Here is a 14,229-nt window from a genome sequence, read left to right on the forward strand (position 1 = left end):
TAATAGTAATGTTTGGAGAACTAGAAAGTTACCTTTTGTAATCTTAAGGCTAAAATTAGCTTACAGCTGGGCAATTTGGGAGGTTGAGGCAGGAGGTTTCCAAGTTTGACAATAGCCTTGGGAACTGTCATTGAAAATTCTTTAAAAAAGGATAGGAGATATAGCTCAGTAGAAGGCAAGTGCCCTAGGGTTCAATGCCCAATACCAATTTAGGAAAGATGAAACAGTATACATGTCAGGGATCACAATGATGAACATTGAATAGATGATCCCCCCCAAACGCAGGATTTAATTAAAATTTTAAATCATGAAAGCTGATTTTTTTCTGGTATAAATTATATAATTTTTTCAGATACTCATCCCCATTTGTTGTTGTTACTTTAGCTTTGTTTTCCAGGTGATATATTTTCTTGATTCTTTAAGCTATCCTTGAAAAAGTGAAGCTTTCAATAACAGTAAATATAAGAATCAACATTTGTTAAACTATGAAACAAAAACTGACAGAAACTAGTAAAATGTTTTGCCTTTAGAAAGACACAGGTAGGGTAGCAATTAGAAGCTTGTTCTCTGGAGTCAGACTGAGTTCGCACTTTTGCTTCTCTAGTTTCATCGTTTGTCATGTGTCTTTGATGTACTTATTAATCTCTCTGCCATTTCCTCACTCTGAATAACATGATCTTTATGTTCATTTAAGTAGTTAATCCATATAACATATTTAGAAAAGCACTTGGAAGGTAATATGTAATTAGTTACTATTAATCCATTTTTTAAAAACTACTTTGAGTTAATTTCTCCTTGAGTCTACCATAATCTAATTTAGAATGCCCAAGAATCAGTTGGTAAATTTAAAATGCAGGTTTCTAAGGACAGGCATGATGGAGCACACCTGTAATGCCAGCAACCTAGGAGGCTGAGACAGAAGGATCTCAAGTTTGAGGCCAGCATCAGCAACTTGGCAAGAGACCCCATCGAACCAAAAAATTAAGAAGAGCTGGGAATTTAGCTCACTGGTAAAGCTCCCCTGGGTTAAATCTCCAGTACCCCAAAATAAAATACAGATTCTTATGCCCTATCTCACATTCTTGATTCAGCAGGCCTAGTGTGAGGTCCAGGAATTTCTTAATTTTAACAGGCACTGTACAAGATTCTGATCCAAATGGTCTGTAGTAAACACTGGGAAAGGCACACTGATTTTTAGAGTCTGCTGAAAATAATGTCCCTACACCACCAGAGCCATAGGATGGGTCTAATCAACATTTTACATTCCATGTCAGTAGGTTTCTGGACTTCCTGAAGCCAAGAGTCCATGAACCTTAGAAAACCTTACACTCAGGGAATATTATTTTTTCTATGGGTAGAAGAAGGAATTATTCAAATTAAATGACAACAAAATTTTATTAAGTGATCTTTTTAGCCATATTTTACACCACATTGAATATAAAAGAAAATTTAAGTCAAATAAAAATAAAACTTCCCCAGATGGCCACAGACGGAATCAAAGAACTTGGATAGGATCTTAGGCATTTGAAAAATGAAGGAGGACTGGGAACTACTTAGAGGAATACGTTTGTACACTGTAAAATGGAGAAGATAGGCCTATTATAATTAAAGCAATTAACTGCTTAAATAAGATGCTATTGGAACCTCAAAAAGAAGCATGTAGGGAGAATGAAGAAAGTTTCACGATATATTCAAGCAGAATCTTGGCAGGAAGAATGAAAAAGTGGCTATGGCAATAGGGGAATGCCAAACAAAGTTTTAGCCAACAGCTACAGAAGTAAAGCAAGGTAGGAAGATAACACTGGAAAGCTAGGGGTTAGATGACGAAAATCCTCCTAGGTGGTTAAGGAGTTTATATTGTATCCCAGATAAGGAGAAACCAACCAAGATTTTTGAGAAATGGTACAACGTATTGGTCAATCTTCAGAAAAGTAAATTATACTACCCCTAATAGCTGCTGTAGGGAAGGGAACTAGGATGCATTAAAACTAGAGGCAGAAGGGCTGGGGTTGTTGTGGCTTGCCTAGCATGTGTGAGGCTCTGGGTTTTTCTCAGCACGGCTTATAAATAAATAAAGGTCCACTAAACTAGAGGCAGGAACCAGCTGAGTCTTTTGCAATAATATTAGCAAGCAAAGAACAAAGCAGAGAGAACAAAGGGATATTTGATAGAAATCTGGAGAGCATAAGAATTGAAACAAAATAGATGAAGTCATTAGAAGGAAAGTAAAAGCAACCAACCAGATGACTTCAGCGACGTTATTAAAATATTAAACATTAAATAGACACAAACTCCTATGGGTTTGGGCCTCTTAATACCCAAGGAACACAGCCTTCCTGTTGGTAAATCTTCATTAAAGATATAATTATTTATTAATCAAAATAGCATTTCAGCTGGGTGCCCTGGCACACATCTGTAATCCCATCGGCTGGGGAGGCTCAGGTGAATCGCAAGCAAAATGCGAAGTGCTAAGCAACTCAGTGAGCCCCTGTCTCTAAATAAAATACAAAGATAGGGCTGGGGATGTGGCTCTGTTGTCGAGTGCCCCTCAGTTCAATCCCTGGTACAAAAAAAAAAATAGTATTTCAACACATTTTCTAATATAAAAGTAACATCCATTTTAGACTGCTTGTAAAGATGAAAAATAGAAAAATACATCCATGTTTCTACCACCCAGAGAAAACTGCCATTAGTTGATCGAATTAAATATATTGCTTTTATTTCTTAAGAGTACAATAAACAGGAAGTACAACTGGCTAATTCATGTTTTAGAAAAATAAGTTAATGAGTCATCAAAATTTAGTAATTCAGAAGTACAGTGGACTCAAACAGTTTTCACATTTGAGGCATTGTTTTAACTGATATAAGTAAACTACATTTATTAAAATTAATTTAAGTTTTGAGGATTTGGGGAGCATGTGTTTTGGTACCAGGGATTGAACTCAAAGGCGCTTAACCACTGAGCCACATCCCCAGCCCTTTTTATTTTTTGAGACAGCCTCCAGAGCCACTGGGATTACAGGTCTGGGCCACCATGCCCAACTTTCACCCAAATTCTTAAATTGAGTGCCTTGTTTTCAAATAAGACTTTTCCCAAGTACCATACTCTCAAAAGATTCAAGGAAACCATTATCTCATCATCATAATTATTCTTATAATGAAAAAAGTAAATCTACCCTTCTCAAGTGGTATCTTTTGATTCACAGCATTAAGTAGCTTATACTAAAAACATATTATTATCCATGACATTGATCTCTAAAAGGTTTTTGATATATTCTAAAGATCACCAAAGGATGTTTAAAAACTAAACATGGGTAACTAAAACTGCAGTTAAAAAGGCACTCCCTGCTTTTTTTCCACAAGAAAATTAAGAGCTTGATTCTCAGTTATTATGCTTGGATTTTGTCACTATAAAATATACAGGAAGATGTTCTCTGCATTTTCAAGAAGGAACAACATGTTTAGCCTTTTTTTAAAATCCTGGCTTTCTTAAATGTGTGTAGCAGCTGAATCAGCCCTTTACGTCACTAACACTAATGCAGAGCTGTGATTATATTATTGACTAAAACCTAAATGCATAAGAAATTAGGAACTTGGAGTACTATCACCTTGAAAGAAAAGTTTAGTCTTGCCTATAAATTTTAAACTAGTAGTTCAGTTGATTTTTTTGTATTCATCACACTGCCAATGACAATAGAACCATTTTTAAACAAGAGAGGCACAAAAAACAAAACACTGCAAAATTCCACAGTATATATCTACACCTCTGTAAATATCTTGGCTTAACAAGAAAGGATAAAGCTGGCATTTAGTCTAGATAGCATTTTATAACTTGGTGACCTCCTTGGCTAATTAGATTGGCCTTTCTCAGGAATAATTTTCAAGAGATCCTAAAGAACCTGGCAGGGGAGTGGAAGGCAGTGACAAGAAGCTGATGGTGACAAATCATGAAGGCCAAGTATACGAAGATGAAATAGAGTTGCAATAATCTTCAAGTCTACAGAAATGTATGTCATCTAAAGTCAAAGTGGTGGCACATGCTTGTCATCCCAGCAACTCAGGAGGATTGCAAGTTCTAGACTAGCCTGGGCAATTTAGCAAGACCTTGTCTAAAAATAAAGTAAAAAGGGGGTGAGAGTGTGGTTCAGTGGTAAAGGGCCTCTGGGTTCAATCTCCAGTACCCCACACACAATAAATAAAGTCAAAGTTTAAAAATAGGGGGCGGGGGGGGGGAGGCTGGAGTTGTGGCTCAGGGGTAGACTGCACACCTACCACGTGTGGGGGTTGGATCCTCAGCACCACATAAAAAAATAAAATAAAGGTATAAAAAAAGTTCAGGAAGCTTCTGATTTCTTTTCCTTTACCTACAATTGGGTAAGCATAGACTCTTTCCAGACTCTTTACTGAAACACTGCAAAACATCTTTAGGAAAGAATCTGATAACAATATAAAGATCCTGCCTTGCACAGTGGCAAACCCCAGTAATCCAATTGACTCAGGAAGTTGAAGCAGGAGGATCACAAATTTGAAGCCAGCCTCAGGCAAGTAGCAAAATCCTGCCTCAAAGTAAAAGATAAAAGGAAAGAAAGACAGGCTGGGGAAGTAGCTCAGTGATAAAGTGGCCCTGAGTTCAATCTGGGAGGAGGAAGCGGGGCAGGGATTCACACACACACCCTTTGGAATTTCTTAATACAAAAACAAAATGAAAGATGCATTTCAGGAAGGTATTAAAGTCATATGTCTAGAATCTTTTCATTTTTCTCTTTGAGAACAGACACAACTCCTGAAAGAAATGTCTTTTAACTAAGACTCACTCTCATCAAAAAATTAAAGTGCAACAAATCTCCATGCCAAAGGATGATGAAAAAGAATTTTTTCCCAACTCAGTTTTTTATTTTTGAAAGTTACATGCTGGTTTGTCAAAATGGCTAAATATAATTAAAAATAAGTATTTAACCTTATGTTACATAGTGTTTTAAAAGCCTTACTTAAATTTCTTACTTAACCTTCACATGATCCCTACAAGTTATATAATCATTTTAGAGAAGAGGGCAAATGACTTGCTCAAACAAGGCAGTAGGACTAGGATCAACAGGTCAAGGAAATGCCAGAAAAAAGCTACAGAAGAAATTTTTAAAGATTGCTCGAAGTTAACTTCTTGTAAACCTTTCCTTTTTAAATGCTTCTTGTTTCAAAGAACGGTGAAGAATAGTATTTAGAAGTCTCACCATAATCTCTGGTGGTAATTCAAGAGTGATTTACAATAAAAAATATAGATAGATATAAAAAGGTTTACTTTTCCTTTCAGAGAAGTGTACAAAGGGAAAAGACTGAAAAGAGGAGGGAAAAACAGGTGGGCAAAATGTTACACAACAGTGATTTTTAACTATGAGTCAACATGGAGTCTGTGCCAGCATTTTGCAACCCAAACACAAAGCTAACAGCTAGGAATCCAGGTTAAAGAAAAATGAAAACTGGAAATAGTCTTTCGTAGAGAAAAATCTGTTTACTTCTGGGATTGGTTTAAATATTCAAAATAAAGCAACGGTGGTCAATTGCTAGCATGACACAAGCCCTTTGAAAGTGAAATTGTCGACCTGTAATAGACAAATGCCATATAAATTCTAAACTGCTTGGCTTAAAATGTTCTCCCGCACGTCCGGAGTACTGGAAAACTAAGGAATTAAAGTCAAAACAAACACAAGATTTCTATACAACGCAGACAAGGAACAAAAAGGGGAGCTGGTTGGAAGACACGTTTCTCTGGTTTATCGTATACAAAGCTCAAAAGAATCAAAACCGTGAATCAACGGTTCAAGTTCCAGTATACGGATAGTAAATGGTACAATTTAGTGCCTAGGAGAAAGAGGCTCCTTTTAAAAAAAAAAAAAAAAAAATCAGTGTCGCCTCTTAAACCCAGCTCTTTGTGCCTTCGTGCTACCGACAAGTTGGGGGTTACACATAAACACCCCTGGATATCTCGCCTAGTCTCCCACCTTAAGCACCAAGGGAGAAACACATCTGGCCTCCTCAAGACGGTGCCGTAAGGATCGGCACCAAAGCCGTCTCCTCCCAAGGATCGGGAGGGAAGCGGAAGGTGGGGAGAGGAGGACGCTGCCCCCTAGGGGAGCCGAGTCGCAGGCTGGGGGCCCGGGCGGGAGGGGCGGGAGGGGCTGGAGGCGGCCGGTAGGCAGGCCGCGCCGTCGGGCGGGGCGGTCCCTCCAGCTGGCGCGGACCCGGCGGGGCGGGCTGTGAACCTAGCGGCGGAGCCCAGGCACCCGCCCGCGGACAGGGAGAAAGGTGGCGACGGCGGCGCGGACGGGACGGGGCGGCGGCTCCTCGCCGTGACCCTCTGCCTCCTACCCGGGCTGGGACGCGAGTCCGAGGCGGCGGCGAAGCTAGGAGAGCATGGCTGAGACTCCGCCGCCGCCCACCGCCGGTGCTGAAAGTTGCTGCGAGGAGCCGAAGAGGGGCGGGGAGAAGCGGCCTGAGGAGCTGCGCAGCGTTGCCGCGGGGGGTGAGGACCCAGAAGGCGAGGCGGGGCCGCCGCCGCCGGTCTCTCCCTCCGGGCAGTCCGAGCCCGACTCGCCGGTGGCCGCCCCCTTCTTCCTGCTCTACCCGGGCGATGGAGGCGCGGGCTTCACAGCGCGTCCGCCGCCGCAGCAGCAGCGCTCCTGGAGGACCCCGCCGTCGCCGGGCTCCCCGTTGCCCTTCCTGCTGCTGAGCTACCCGAGCGGCGGCGGCAGCGGCGGCGGCAAGCACCGTGAGTGGCGGGGGATGGGGACGCCGGCAGGGAAGCGGGCAGTCGGCCGGGAAGGGCCGGCCCGGCCCCCATGGAGCTCCGCCTCCCGCTGCTGCTCCGCCAGGCCGGCCGGGAGGCGGGGGTGCTAGGGGCGGCCTTCGGGAGGTCCTGTCCCGGGACGCCCGGATGTGGGAGACGGGGATGACTGTCGTCCTGCCGTGGGATTATTTACCTCCGAGTGTCCCCAGGCCAAGGGCTCCCGCCCGGCCTGGTCTCCCTCCCCTCTGGGGCTGGGCGCTAGTCCTCGCAGCCTCCCACGTGCTCGGGCGGGGGCGTCTAGCCGCCCACCAGCCTCCATCCCGGCTTCCTACCTCCGCCGGCCGGTGGATTGGGACACCCTTCCCGCGTGGAGCCGAGGAGGGGCGGCGCCCACAGCCCCTGCGGCCGTGCTGGCCCGCCTTTCGCAGGTTCCCGGCGCAGCTACAGCCAAGTAGGTGTGGCTGCCGCGCCACCGAGGCCCCAGCGGCCCCAGCGGTTCTAGTGAATTTTTCACGAGCTTACACTCCATACCCGTAAATATGACAGATGCGCCTCCCCGAAAGGGAAGAAAAATCCGAAGCGCGAGGAAGATGATGAGAAGGGAAAGTGTGGCTTACTTAGGAACCTGCCAGTTTTTCATCTTTTGTCAGGAAGAGGCCTCCACGTTTGAAAGCCACTGTCACACTTGAGCCCTCAGAATGCAGGGAACCCTTTTGGGTGCTGAATTAGTCAACAAATGCATATTTCTACTGGCAATGAGCGGGCCCCTAGAGTAGGTAATGTGAGGATTCTTGCAAGAGTGTTAAATCTGACATAAAAAGACAAAATCTCAAAAGTATGAAAATGTGGCTTACAAAATATGCTGTAAATGTCAGATACCTTGCTTGGGATGAGTGTTCCTGTTTTCTTTCTCTCCCACCCCACCCCCCACCCCCAGATCTTTCCTTATAAGTGCTCAGCACTGCCAAGAAAGTCTGACTTTGCTTTTTCTGCCTCCTGCTTCAACCCCTAGGAAAAGTTAAGCGTTTGCTGAATATTTCTTATGTGTATGTGCTGTGATTATCATGGTTAACATGTCTCTGTGAGCCAAATATGATGCTTTTCAGATGAGGAAACTGAAGATCAGAATAAATTATATGATTTGTCCTCAATAACAGCCAAAGAGAAGGAATGAAGTTGACCCAGATTCCTGGTCTACCAAGACCATACTCTTTAATCAAACATCAGAGATCCAAAACTGAGATATGGTTTATCAGGTTAACAGTGAGAGTCTACTGGATTCACCCGGTGGTCGTTCAGTATTACTTCACTTTGTTACTTACTTGGAAATTGGATTCCAAGAGGAACCAAATTCCAAGAGGAACCATTAAAAATCTTAGTAACAGCAGTGTAAGTGTTGGAATGGTCTGCACTGTCTCCAGATAGGAGTGTCTCACCTTAGCAGAAATGAATCTTTCTGTATAGCAGAAGAGGTAAAAACAAAAATATAATCAACACTGGCAACATTTTTCTAAGGAATCTGCTTTCTGCTTTGTACTTAAATACAGACTCTTTTTCTTCTCTTCACAGTTTTCTATTTCTGTGTAATTTGCTTATCAACCACATCAGTATAGTATGACACTCTTGTCAGTTTTTTGTGTAAAGATTATGTACAAGATACCATTGGCCAGTATCAGTTGTTTATATTTGAATTTCAGTTACTTGATTTGATTTTTTTTCTTTTTGATAAACGTTGACTTTTATTTTTTTAAGTATTGTTAGAAATTGGGGCCTAAGTGTAATGGTGATCAGTAAATGGAAAACTTAAAGCTAAAATTTCATGAGTATAATATTCTAGTTGAGCTTATAATATTCTAGTATGGAGTGATATGCTAGCATATAAAAGTTCTAGAATTTCTTCATGGTCTTTTTTTTTGAAAGTTCATTGATGTGTAAGTGCTCAGAAAAATTGCTGGAAAAATGCACAGGTCTCATTTCCTCTGTCTTTAAAGACCAGTCACTAAAGACATTCATATTCATTTAAAAAATTAGTGTTACATATTTATTCAAATATAAAATTGACTTTAAAGTGTTTTTTTTTAATTTTGAATTTTTAGTTGTATGTGATATTTTTATGTACTTTAAAACCCAAATCTACTTAAATATGAATACTCTAGATGTGAATGAAAATACTTCCTGGTTGCCCTTAGAGCCAATGCAGTATTGCTTTCTACAGTGTACCTAACCATCAGAATTCTGATTCTCCTGACTGTTCATTTAAGAAACTGAGATTAAATAGTTTTAAAAGACTTTTTTTTTTTTTTTTTTTGGTACCAGGAATTGATCCCGGGGGTGCTTAAACACTGAGCTGAGCCACATCACCAGCTCTTTTATATGTTATTTTGAGATAGGGTTTCACTGAGTTGCTTAGGGCCTCCTTAAGTTGCTGAGGCTGGCTTTGAACTCATAATCCTCCAGCTTCAGCCTCCTGAAAGACTTCATTTTAATTAACAGGATAGTACTTAAACCTAAACTCAACACCAAATAATATGGGAACTAAGATCTGCTTCCTGAGCACTCAGTTTTGAACTCCTTGATGTATATGCCAAAAAATATACTATACATAACAGCATGGAAAGACTGGGTAGTAAAGTAGTATTCTCTTTTTACTTCAGAAATTGTGACTATACTCAAACTTTTTAAATTAACGTTTACATTTGAGTTTAGAAGCTTTGTTTTTAAATGACAGTGCTAAAGCATAACAAAGAGGTGTACAGAGAGGTAGCCTAAACTTTTTAGGGTTTATGACATGTACAAAATTTTGTAGGATACAATGTTCTTAAAAATCAGCTTTCATAAATACAGTATGAAAGAAATCTTCTGATGTGCTTTGTCTTTTTCTGAATCTTTGAGTGTCGCATGTCTGCTCAGTTTTTTTCTAATTTTTAAATCTGATATTCTCACCAGGCAAAGTAATACATGTCTATAGTGCCAGTGGTTCAGGAGGCTGAGGCAGGAAGATTGCACACTTGAGGCCAACCTCAGCAATTTTAGTAAGACCCTGTCTAAAATAAAAAATAAAAAGGGCCAGAGGCTGTAGCCCAGTGGCAAAGCACCCCTGGGTTCAAAAAAAAAAAAAAAAAAATACTCATATTCTCTTCTCTACCATACCTTTTTAAAATGTATTACATAAAAATTATGAGTAATAGTAGCACATAGGGCTACTGTGATTGACAAGATGTTTTACAATAAAAAAAAATACAAAGGCTAGGAATGTAGCTTTTTTTGTTTGTTTGTTTTGTTTTCAAAAAATAGAAAAGTAGACCTTAACAAAGTACTTTACTCTTTATGGGCCTTAACACATCCCCTAGCCACTTGTTTCTTTTTGAAGGTACCTGTTTCTAAATTTGAGTTTGCTTCCCAGACTTTTTCATGTATTCACAAACACATGAGTTTGTATTTCATGGTGCCAATTCCCTCTTGGTGTATGAAATTCCAAGCCAGTTCTCATCAGCCATCTGAAAAGGAGCTATATGCATGCCATGGTGCAGTACCTTTTTTGGTGGTGGTGTGGTGTAAATCAAACTCACGGCCTCACATGCTAGGCAAGCAGTCTACCACTGAGCTACATCACCAACTTCTGCAGTACTTATAATGCCTTCCTTTTCCATTCTAATATTACAAGTCTTCTTGTGAATAGACAGTACGGACAAAAAATGGCTTCTCCTTAGAGTTGTACGGGAGAGGCATTCCTGCCATTTGTACTGTTCATAGATTTTATTTACAGCTATTTTTCCAACTCTCAAAGCTACAGCCAACATTTATGTTTAAGGCAATAGCCCACATCTCTGTCCTTATCTTTTCTCTCCCAGTTAAAGCAGTGTACAAAATGTCCCACTCGCAAAGAAGCAGTTTTCTTTCTTATTTGTATGTGCTGTTTTGAGATGGGAGGAGGCCTAGAAAAGGAATAAAAAGGGGGGAAAAAAAAAGAATCTAACAGAGAGTGCCAAGGATAGTGCAGAGAATGAGGCTCTTGAAGGAACTGATTATCTCTCACAGAGCACTTGAAGAATCCATAATGTGAGGAAAGAACTGCCAAATTACATGTAAACCCAGGAATGTGTTTAAGGGCAGAAAATCAATTTTATGTTTACAGTTTTATGTGTGTGTAAATAGAATAAAGAATATATTTGTTCTTCATATATTTGTTGTAGTTTATCCTCCATGAATATTTCTGTTGCTTTCAACTTTTTTTTATCTTTTACTTCAAGACAAGATCTTGCTAAGTTGCTTAGGGCCTCTGTATGTTGCTGAGGCTGGCCTCAAACTTGCAGTCCTCCTGCCTCTGCCTCCTTAGTCTTTGGAATTATATGTGTGCAGCATCAAGCCCAGCTCTCTTTCTTTTATATATATGTTTTTTGTTTGTTTGTTTGTTTTTATGTGGTGCTGAGGATCAAACCCAGTGCCTCACATGTGCAAGGCAGGCACTCTGCCACTGAGCCTCCGCCTCAGCCCCAGGCCCCAGCACTCTTTCTTATTTTTTTTATTTCTTAATAGTTCTCTAAAAAGTTTTATTCCTAGTTGGGAGCTGAAGATGCATTGATCCTTTCATCTGCTGTATGTTTTTTTTTAATTTTCAAAAGATGAAAATTTATTTGATTTTGTAAATATGGAATGACCTGCCCAAGCTGGGTGATATGGGAACAAAGATCAGGTCATACTAGTATAGTTCACCTTCATACTAATAGTTGTGGTTTTGTTTTGTTTTTAAATATTTTTTATAGTAGATAGACACACTACCTTTATTTTATTTATTTATTTTTATGTGGTGCTGAGGACTGAACCCAGTGCCTCACACATGCTAGGCAAGTGCTCTACCAACTGAGTTACAGCCCCAGCCCTGTTTTGTTTTTTTCACTGCTAGTTCTTGAAACAACAAATTGATCTGTGCCTTTTTAAAAGACTGTCCCTTGATATGTTCAGTGTAGATTGGTGCCTCTGTCTATAATATTATTACTCATTAACAATTATTCATTAATCTGTTAGTCTTCAGCTCTTTTTAAACACAGCCCTTCCAATTGTGTTTAGAAAGCAAAACACTGGGGCTGGGGATATAGCTCAGTTGGTAGAGTCACTGCCTCACAAACACAAGCCCTGGGTTCAATGCCAAGCACCACAAAAAAAAAAAAAAAAAATATCTCTGAAAAGCAAAGCACTGTCTGACCCATTAATACAATTTTGTCAAATGGCAAATAGAAGCACCCATACCAGAGAGACAACCCCTTAGAAATGTAGCACCTTCCAACAATATATAATTATAGATAAATGACCACTAGAGAACTGGAGATTAGCCCTTTAGAGTGTCTGAGTACATATGACTCCTTTTCACACACAGCTGAAATGACCTGGGACACTTGAACCTCTGAGGGTAGCTGGATCCTGCTCCAATTTCCTTTCTTGGGACTAAACTGTCTACTGTTTGCCTTCCTGATTCTTTTTGTTACCTCTCTACCTAAACTATCATAGTTTGTGTTCCAACCAACTTGTCCCCTTCTTTTCTGCCTCCTTGCTTTTGTTTTACCCACTCTTCTGGCCTGGGAGTATCAAAAAATCAAATCATGGGCTGGGGATGTGGCTCAAGCGGTAGCGAGCTCACCTGGCATGCGTGCGGCCTGTGTTCTATCCTCAGCACCACATACAAACAAAGATGTTGTGTCCGCCGAAAACTACAAAATAAATATTAAAAAATTCTCTCTCAAAAAAAAAAAAAAATCAAATCATATTCTGATGGGCAGAGCAACAGTTTCAGAATATTAGATTTACTTTCTGAATCTTGACTTTTTTGGGCTGCTCTCCTCCTATTAAGCATAGGTTAATTTTTTTTAATAGATGGACACAATACATTTATTTATGTGTTGCTGAGTATCTAACCCAGTGCCTCACATGTGCTAGGCAAGTGTTGTTCCACCACTGAGCCACACCCCTAGCCCCAAGGTTCATTCTTATAGACAGAGTTTTCTATCTTAGCTTCATTTTGGGTACTACAGGATCCTAAAAGACATTTCATTATTTAACAAAAAAATTACTATAGTTATGTAACCAAAACAATTACCCATAAAAAATATGACCGGGGGGCTTGGGATGTGGCTCAAGCAGTAGCGCGATCGCCTGGAATGCATGCGGCCCGGGTTGGATCCTCAGCACCACATACAAACAAAGATGTTGTATCCGCCGAAAACTAAAAAATAAAATATTAAAAAAAAAATGACCGATAAGATAATAATAGCAGTGTTATCTAACCCAAGTTTATATGCTTATCCCATGCAAAAAAATCATTGTCTAACAGGCAAGTGTTTGAAAGAAAGAAAGGCTAAGTTCATTCAGTGGCCAAAGAATGAAGAGGAAATTTGCTCACAAATCAGCTTCTCAATTCCAAGGGGATGAGGGATTTCAAATAAGGAATAGGAATAATAAGGGAGGGACATAGGCTAACAAAGGAGAGAAATATTTATGTCTTTTTGGGAATAGGTGAAGGAGATCTTCCAGGAACTTGGGTGCTACCTCTAGTTATTTCTTCATGGTAGCTGGTAAGTATCTTTAACTAAAGGAATAGCAGAGAAAAATGGCAAAGAAAGCAACTTTAGAGAGTAAAAGACAAGTATTGGAACCTGGACACAGTAACATACACCTATAAACCCAGCAACTTGCCTGCTGAGGCAGGAGGATCCCAAGTTCAAGGTCAGTCTGGGCAACTTAGTGAGACCCTGTCTAAAAATAAAAATATAGGGCTGGGGGTGGAGTACTAGGGATTAAAGCTCCTGGATTTAATCCCTAGTACCAAAAAAAAAAAAAAGACAAGTATTGACTTTAAAAAATATTCACCTGACAATATTCTGTCTTGCATCTTTTTGTTTGACTTTCACAGAAATCTGCATAGTAAAGGGGTGGAATTCTATCAAGAACTTAAGAGACCATGTTTTTCTGGGGTAGCTTATAGGTAGCAAAAAGTCTAGATCAATGATGATGAATGAATAGCAAAACTAACTGGATTTTTCTTTGTTGGATTTAATATTTATTTTTTAGTTTTTCAGCAGACACAACATCTTTGTTTGTATGTGGTGCTGAGGATCGAACCGGGCCGCACGCATGCCAGGCAAGCGCACTACCGCTTGAGCCATATCCCCAGCCCATTGGATAATATTTTTGAAAATTCCTTAAATAAATGAGTTGATTAAAAGATTGCTGTCCCTCCATAAATATATAACAGGCAATCTCACAGCCAACATAATTAAACAGAATTCCATTGTAATGAATTTTATGGGATATCACACTATTATATTTATATCCACGCCTTATTATCTTTTTAATTTTTTTCTTGTAGATGGGCGCAATACCTTTATTTTATTTATCTTTATGTGGTGCTTAGGATTGAACTCAGTGCTTCACACATGCTAGGCAAGTGCTCTACC

General features: G+C 40.2%; 2 protein-coding genes across 9 annotated transcripts in view; one reads left to right on the forward strand and one right to left on the reverse strand.

The window, feature by feature from the left end:
- Positions 1-7,349, reverse strand: part of LOC144366706 (uncharacterized) — a 34,375-nt gene extending 27,026 nt beyond the window's left edge. Inside the window, exon 1 of the mRNA XM_078021391.1 lies at positions 7,114-7,349. Coding sequence (XP_077877517.1) covers positions 7,114-7,310 — 197 coding nt within the window. The 5' untranslated portion in view covers positions 7,311-7,349. The remainder of the gene's footprint in view (positions 1-7,113) is intronic.
- The window catches only part of Rufy3 (RUN and FYVE domain containing 3), a 75,963-nt gene continuing 67,936 nt past the window's right edge, over positions 6,203-14,229 (forward strand). For 4 of the 8 annotated variants that reach the window (XR_013425813.1, XM_078021380.1, XM_078021384.1 and 1 more), the window contains exon 1: positions 6,204-6,763. Coding sequence is in view for 7 of the 8 variants with exons in the window: in XM_078021380.1 (XP_077877506.1) it covers positions 6,409-6,763 (355 nt within the window). In the remaining variant the exon portion in view is untranslated. Of the gene's footprint in view, positions 6,764-14,229 lie in introns of all 8 variants that reach the window. The other 4 variants (XM_078021381.1, XM_078021387.1, XM_078021383.1 and 1 more) reach the window with 3 other exon arrangements.

The sequence above is a fragment of the Ictidomys tridecemlineatus genome, chromosome 9 (assembly GCF_052094955.1).
Source record: "Ictidomys tridecemlineatus isolate mIctTri1 chromosome 9, mIctTri1.hap1, whole genome shotgun sequence".
NCBI lineage: Eukaryota > Metazoa > Chordata > Mammalia > Rodentia > Sciuridae > Ictidomys > Ictidomys tridecemlineatus.